The sequence below is a fragment of the Anoplopoma fimbria genome, chromosome 6, assembly GCF_027596085.1.
Source record: "Anoplopoma fimbria isolate UVic2021 breed Golden Eagle Sablefish chromosome 6, Afim_UVic_2022, whole genome shotgun sequence".
Taxonomy (NCBI): Eukaryota; Metazoa; Chordata; class Actinopteri; order Perciformes; family Anoplopomatidae; genus Anoplopoma; species Anoplopoma fimbria.
Genome location: NC_072454.1, coordinates 20,994,614 through 21,003,029, shown reverse-complemented (window position 1 = coordinate 21,003,029; position 8,416 = coordinate 20,994,614). Strand labels below are relative to the sequence as shown.

At 40.6% G+C, this 8,416-nt stretch overlaps 1 protein-coding gene across 1 annotated transcript in view; it reads left to right on the top strand.

The window, feature by feature from the left end:
* The first annotated feature begins 4,619 nt into the window (after window positions 1–4,619).
* The window catches only part of vrk2 (VRK serine/threonine kinase 2), a 20,796-nt gene continuing 16,999 nt past the window's right edge, over window positions 4,620–8,416 (top strand). The window contains 3 exon segments of the mRNA XM_054600033.1: window positions 4,620–4,771; window positions 5,881–6,015; window positions 6,457–6,512. Coding sequence (XP_054456008.1) covers window positions 5,886–6,015; window positions 6,457–6,512 — 186 coding nt within the window. The 5' untranslated portion in view covers window positions 4,620–4,771; window positions 5,881–5,885.

The window sequence follows — 8,416 nt, the reverse complement described above, 5'->3', positions numbered from 1 at the left end:
TGCAAGTTGGAGTTCTGGCTGGAGATGGAGAGCTCTGCACCTGCCTGCAACATGGTCTTGCTCCAGCATTGGGGGCGGAGCTTCACCACGCTGCTCAGCCGATCCAGGCCGGGATCCAATACCTACTCCAACAAATTACATCTTTGCATTAGATCCTCCCTGCTAGACCAGTTTGTAACGCAGGCTTTATGTTACAAATCTGTAGTGTCAGAGCCCCAGCTGAAAAAAACCTAAGGACATAAGTGTTAAAATCACTGGTGGGCACCTTTAAGTGTTTGCCAATTAGAAATAAGCTCAGTTAAAAGCAGGTATTCAGACCCCATAGGCTCTGTAGTGCGATAATTAGGCCACATTCATTGTAAGTGTTGTTGCCATTGATCTTCAGACAAACATGACTTAGAGCTCATCTTCAAATCCAAAGCAGACCTACTCTCCCAGCAGTTTTCCTTATGACTGTCTGATGTCCAACCAGTGATGTTTTTATTTTTCTTCCCTTCATCGCAGAATCCTTGAGTCTTAAATTAGGCCCTGAGGGTGCCTGGAGATCGATTGGCTCACTGCAGGTGCACGCCGAACAGGAACAACAAGAGAAGGGCATTTTCCCTCTCTGCTTTCATCGGAATAAAACAAGCTTGATTGGGAGCGAGTGAGTCGAGAGAAAAATGTGCGAGTTGGTGTCCACCGCCGGTTCCAGCGCTGCATTTTTTTTGTTCCTGCAGCCCGTGCTCATTAGCCAGGCGCGGTATTGACCGTGTTGTACGGCAAAACGGAGATCAAGCTGGGTTACAACGGGGACGACTCAATCCCCGAAAACAAACTGCTATCGATTTGTGTGAGTAAGTAGTATACAAGAGGCTGCTTTGAGGGCCCAGTCCCGCGTCAGAATCTGGCACCGCCTCTGCTTCCATTTTACTGCACACTGCTGCTGACACCAGCTGCCCTTATTGACTATTTGGAGTATTTATGAATAGGTGGAGTCCACTTCACTACTGATACACAGGAGGGTATCTTTTTAAATTTGAAGTTGCCTATTACATCAAGACAAAACATTCAAAAACACCCAGAATTTCACTCGTGGCAGATTGTAAAGTCCTTTGAAAAAAGAAGAAGCACTTAGACCATTTTAAGATGTTACAACCTACTAATGAGTTTGTTTCATGGGAATGATCCGCTCTGTGAAACAGGGTGACCCGCCATCATTGACGGCGGGGAAATCTCAGCAATAATGAGGCCTTTAAATGAAAAATTAATTTGTAATATTACTGAATAATGAAACGAATGAATACATTTCTATGCAGGGGCAGACTTCATATTGTGAGTGAAGGACACAGCCTGGCTGTAAACAGTATTTATTGTGCCCGGAGTATAAAATGACACTGATCAATAAAAAAGCACAGTCTCTGCAGCTTAGTTGATATTCAAATGGTTTATGTGAGATTTTCTTTGAGGGGTTTATTGATGTTTGGTTGATATATTCTTTAATGAAAATAATTCCATTGTAACAGGTTAAATGGTGCCTTTTCAGAGCTGCCTTTATGCTCTCCAAACTAGTGTAGAGCAGAACCCAGTGCCAGCACTTCACACAACTGTGACAACATGACTGCATTTAGTGATCATGACACTGAGAAAACCTATTATGCTGAGAATGGATTATATAAGTGATCGTGATGACTTTACACCAGTCACTGAATGGAATTTGATGTAAGACAGTAAGCACCTTTGGATGCTTCGAAAAATTTGCACCAAAATATGACCAAAATATCATGGTTGTTCGAGATGAAGATACAGATGTAAATGCCCGTAGAAATTCCAGTGCACACCAGAAATGTCTAGATCATCTTAATTTCTTTAGTTCAGTCGTTTGTAATCACAAATCTGTGAGTGAAAAAACACAATCAGCATTCTAGCTTCTTCAGTATTACTCTTCATGTGAACAGCAAAAGGTGTGTACTTTTAAAAGCTTCCTGTGACTCATGCAGCCAATGATCAGTAATCAAATAAACTGTAAAAAAAAAAACGCATTCAAGGACTAAGAAAGAGCACATGACGAATGTAAAAAAACTCGTAAGTACAGTTGATTGCAGTTAAATTACTTATAATAATGATCAAATGAATGCTTTATGAAGAAAAATATCTAATACACAGTTTTAAAGTCTGAATCCAAGAAAATACACCAAATGCTACTGCCATCATCTACACTGGCTGAACTGTCTTTTTTCAGAACCTCAGTGCAGACTGATGCCCTGTAGCCCCCAAGCCTGATTTTGAGCACCTTGTCCTGTCCCACCTCAAAACCCTCACCGACCCACTCCTGGACCCCCTGCAGTTCGCCTACAGAGCCAACAGGTCTGTAGACGACGCAGTCAACATGGCCCTCCATTTCATCCTCCAGCACTTGGACTCCTCAGGAACCTACACCAGGATCCTGTTTGTGGACTCTTAGCTCTGCCTCAACGAGACAAACTCTCCCAGCTGCACATGCCCCACTACACCTAGGGCGGCTGTGGCTCAGTGGGGGAGCAGGGTCGTCCCCCAATCAGAGGATCGGCGGTTCGATCCCTGGCTCCGGCAGTCCATGTCGATGTGTCCTTGGGCAAGACACTTAACCCCAAATTGCTCCCGCAGGCTGTTCCTGCGGTGTATGTATGTGTATGAATGTTAGTTAGGGTCCTGATGGTCAGGTGGCACCTTGCATGGTAGCTCCTGTCATCAGTGTATGAATGGGTGTGATTGGGTGAATGATTAGTAATGTAAAAGCGCTTTGAGTGGTCGGAAGACTAGAAAAGCGCTATACAAGTACAGTCCATTTACCATTTACCATTTACACCTGCAGGTGGATCACAGACTTCCTGTCGGAAACACGGTCCTTCCCCTATGCACTTCTCCCCTTCCACAACATCTGCACCTCCAGTCACCAGTCCATCCAGCTCCTCAAGCTCACGGATGACACCCCCCCCCCCCCCCCGGCGCTGTCATCCTGTGTGACTCCCCAGTCAACACTGTATAGACCTTCAGCTTCCTGGGCTCCATCATTGATAAGGACCTCAAGTGGGGAGATGAACATCAGCTCCATCACCAAGAAAGCACAACTGGAGAAGTTCAACCTGCAAAAGACAATGACGGTGCACTTCTACACTGCCATCATTGAGTCCATCCTCTCCACCTCCGTCACTATCTGGTAAACTGCAGCCGAAGACAAGGGCAGACAACAGCAAATCATTCGCTCTGGTGAGAAGGTGATTGGCTGCAATCAGCCGTCCCTCCATGATCTTTACGCCTCCAGGTCATGGAGGGTCACCCCACCCACCCTGAACACAAACTGTGTGAGTCCCTTCCCTCTGGCAGAAGGCTTCGGTTCATTAGGATTAAAACCTCACGCCACTAAAACAGTTCCTCCCCAACTGCAGTTGAGCTCATCAACAAAGCCCAGGACCCCAAGTGACTCGGACTCTTACAGCACCGGGCAAATCATTTACACATCCCTGCACTTTATATACAGACGCTATAATAAATACATATTTTAATGCGTTGTTGTATATTTGTTTCTCAGTTTTTTCATATTCTATTGTGAATTTTCTCTTTTTTATTTTCAATTATGTCTTATATATAATAAATTAGTTTTTTGTTATGCACCAATCACTAAGTCAAATTCCTTGAATGTACAAACATAAAAACATCAAAGAGCTGTTTCTGATTCTGAAAAGCCAAGCTAAATATACTCACACACAAATTCCTACAGATGAATTAAAATGCAACAAGGAAGTGACATTATCTAAGGCAACCTAATGCAAGTTATATTTATATTTAGTCAGCAAAAGGGTTTTATTTTACATTTACCTACACTGGATTCCCAGTTTTCCATCTTTTTTCACTCCTTAACTAAATCAATGTTCACCTGTGATGCCAAATCACAAATGGATATGGACCTGCAATGTGTACAGTCCGACCAAAGTATAGTTTTTCCCACTGTGATAGTTTCAATTAAAGGCTTTTCTGTCACAGTATTTCACAAGAAAAATGCAAAAATAACATAATTTTGTGTACGATATATATATATATATATATATGTACCTCTTATTTATTTTGTGATTCAATAAGGGTGTCCCAACTCAAACGACTGAAAACTATTAATTTTTTTCAGAAACTGATTTCATTGATTTTCAAAGCCATTACATGAATACCTTCTGTCGGAGCTGCTTTAACCAGCTGCATTTTACGCTGTCTTTAAATGCATCTTGATGAAGTGTAGTTTTTTTTAATTGCTGGATGATAAAAAGTAGTTTATATCTATTTATGGGCTCAGTGTTTACTATAAGTATAATATAAATATTCTAAGAAATTCTGAGCCTTCGATTATAAATAAACAAACAATTGATGAAGGCATCATATTTTGATTAAAGCCCCCGATTCGACATAAGTAATCCAGGGTTAGAGTTTAATCCCTCAATTGACTAGTCATAATGCATAATACTGCATATTTCCGCCTCTACTGTTTCCCTATTGGCTAGTGAGTTGTTGAGAAACTTTTCCTTGCAACCCATTGGCTGTGTGGCGTAGCGGGAGGGACAACTTCCAGGAAGTGATGATGTTTTGTTTCTGTTTCGACCGGGGCAGTTGAGATTCAGTTAGTTAACTGGAGATGGCTAATATTTCAGGGAGACATTCGCTATAAAGTATTAATAATTACGACACTGTATCGATACATTTCTTTACAAAAAGGCTCAACTGACGACGTTACGTTACGGTACGGCTGGATTCCCTTCGGAGGTCGGTACGTATGTTATCTTACAGTTTATATCACATAACGTTAGAAGAACCTTACTTCCTAGGGTAGCTAGCATTGCTTTAGCTGTCCAAATGTTGGGTTCTAATCTTACAGGGCTGGACTTCTGAGTCCAAAGACGTAAAAAAAAAAAAAAAGTGTAATCATTTAAACAGACACAAATGGGCTTTAGTCTTTAGTTACCAAAGGTTACTCCAGGTAGAACAACACAACACCAATTTTTTCAACAATTTTGAAGATGATGGTCTTTACAAAAATACTGTATACAGCAAAACACGACTGTGATGAAAAAGTGCAGAATAAAGCCCTACTGGAGAGGGTTTTGGTTTATACCTATTTCATGGATTAAGTCAAAAACCATTAGTGGCCTGATTTCTGTCCTGCCAAACCAAAGCAAGTTGAACATGAACATTTGTATTTATTCGAAAACCAAAGCCTAGAGGCTTTTAAAATGTCATAGGCAGAACTTTCCCACAACATTTTATTAGTAAGTTACTCTCACTTTAGATCATTCAGGCCATCAGTTCAGGCCATCGCACACAGCTTTGTACAAAATCAGTAAGCAAAATGTGTAAAATGCAATATATAACTTTTTTTTTTTCCATCAAGAATACTGTCTTACTTTCATTTAACCCTACAGGTCAAGATTTAAAAATGGATCTTTAACAATGCAGGGCTTGAGGACATGAAGCTTTTTCGCTTTTTGTGACAGATTAGAAGCATTTTAAAGTGTGTTGCTACATTGCAGTGTTCCAGAGATGTTCTAATAGTAATCAGAGTACTTTGATGTCATAAACGATGGCCTTCACTCTGCACTGCGCTCATACCGCTGTTATAGCTGTTTTTGCACTGTTAGCGCCGTACATTGACGTAATATAGGCTTTACTTCTGTTTCTGATAATATGTCCATAATGACACAGGGTAATGTAACTTTTTCATTTTTGTTTTCCTATTAGACCAAGTAAAATAACTTTGTTTCAGTGGTTTGGGCTCACCCTCATCTGAAAATGTAATGTTAATCTGATTTGCATCTCCCCCACCTAGTATATGCATTTTTTCCCCTATTTTCTGACACATACTTTCTGAAACATTCTCAGTTGTCATGGCACCGCCAAAAAAGAGTGCGTTACCCAAACCACTCCCAGAGGGCTTCATACTGACCGACAGTGAGAAGAAGAAGTGGAGGCTGGGGAAAATGATCGGTCAAGGTGGCTGCGGACTGATCTATCAAGGTAATGAGTACAGAACTCCCTCTCTTTCTCTGTCAGACACACACACACACACACACACACACACACACACACACACACACACACACACACACACACACACACACGGTTTCTGCAAGACACTTCTCTGATTGATCTGTTTTTCTCTTGGTTGTGAAAGCTGCTCACAGATCAGATTGCTACAAGAATTTCGACTGTTTTGTAACGCTCCCTACCCCTCTAATCTAAGACCTTTCCAATTAGCAATAAATCAACATTTATAAATCCATTAGTGCTGAATACAGTGGGTTGTTCATTTTCTTCCTGTTTTTGATTGCAGTTGAAAAAAACAATCCAAAGAGCCTGATGTAGTCCAAGAGTTACAATTTAACATACTGTATCAGAACTTTGTACTTAATTTACACTTAGTCTGATCTTTCCTCCCTGTCTCCTGTTGTCCCAAAGCCTCCCATGATGTGGACAGACCTGTTGCAGCAGACAGTGACTTTGTCATAAAAGTGGTGAGTACATCTGGGCTGCACACAGACAACCCAACCAAAAGATAATGCTTATTTTGGAATACGAGTACATGCTGCAAGATGCTCTTACTGCACTCTTTTCATGGAAGAAGAAAATTAGCTGTTTATGGTAAACGTGACTATTCCTCTGTTTTTTAACTCTCAACTTCATCAAACATCACATGATTTAGTAAAAAGTCACTGTGAGAAAGCACGTGAGAAAACTTCAACAGATGATGATCAAATTTAACTTTGGACAACACAGCAAAAACAGAATGTAAATGAGTGCAATGGCTCCTCCAGCCTTTGGCACATGCTCTTCTGTTTAGGGGAAGTAGAGAATCCTAAACTGGCATGGATGCATTGCACGGTCACTTGTTGCTGGATTGTATTCCACTTCCAATTAAGTGGAATGGTGTAGCCTTTAATGGTTGAACCCTTCATGCTTAATAGAGTGAGACTGGAGTGGCAGCTTTATTTCAGGCCTTGGAGAATATAAAGAATCAGATTAGCAAGTTGTTGTCCTTTGACATCAGTCTTTTTGTGCAAATTATATATTATATATTTCAGTTGATGCTAATACGAGGCTTCAACAGTTACAGCAGTTTCCCTCTCTCCCTCTTTGTGTTACGACACCTCCGCCGCATCTCAGCGAGGTAACAGATCCCAAGCCAATGAAGAGAAGGAGTTTTGTTCTAAAAATGACTAAAAAATAACCGCTGGCTTTTGCTAAGCAAGCAGACTAGTATCCATGTTAAAACAATGCAGGGGCCTTCGATGCTTCAGGTACTAGTCAGACAAATACAATACAGGAAGTCCACTTGTAGCATCAGATGCCAAAAAACGCTGCACAGCAGTTTATAAAACGCTGAGACAGGATTTTACAACTCTGGAAAGTTATCACGGCAGCCATTGTTTTCTGATTCATAGCAACGGTCGGCAGGTCAACAGTGGAATTATGCCGTTACAAAGCAAGCTACCAGGGATGTGACCTTAAACGTATTTGATTGGACATCATAGTGCTTTGCCTGATGATGTCACATTGGTGTTGAGGTAAAAGTTGAGCCTGATCAACTTTTTTGCTGGGTGACACTGCATTTTTTTCTCTTAAGCTGTCTCCATTCAAACAGATGAGGCAGTTTTAATAACTGCTGAGGAGAGTTTTGCAAAATCCATATTCACATTAACATACAAAGAAAGATTCACCTTTCACCATATTGAGTTAAACTGAAATGCCCTTTGTTGGGATGCCATGTATCGTCCAGATATTTTGGAGAATCCTTTTTTGAATAAAAAGAGACAACAAGAATAAAGCTATAACTGTACATTTACAGAATTATTATTTAATATTAAAATAATAACTCGTAAACCGTCAACTTGGTAAAAAAAATAATCTTAAAAGTGAACAGGAATTAGAATTCACGTGTGCTCATTCAAACCATTTTAGTGCATCAATAAATTTGTCAAACAGAAATAGAAATACCAGTATATAATGTAAATAGTATACAAACAGAGAATTTAATTGAAGAAATCAAACCCACTGTCATCAATATCCAATCCAGCTATTTGAGTCAGTATCATTCCGATATATGCATCCCTAAGCCGAGGTCCAGCCTACAAATGCAATGTGAAGATTTAGGAAAATTCAAATTTATCCAACATAAAAAATTGACTTGCGTGACCCCACTGTTGTATTATCAAACATAGTTAAGGCCCGCCTCCAGTAAGAAGAAAACAATCTGTGCATGTGTAGTATCTACCATCAATGTATAAAGATAGATCTCCTCTCCTCTCCTCATCCCTTTTTCTCCTCCCTTATTCTTCCTTCTCCTTTCTGCTCCACTCCTCTCCTCTCTTCTCCTCTCCCCCCTTCTCCTTTCTCTTCTCCTGTCCTCCCCTCTCAGCTG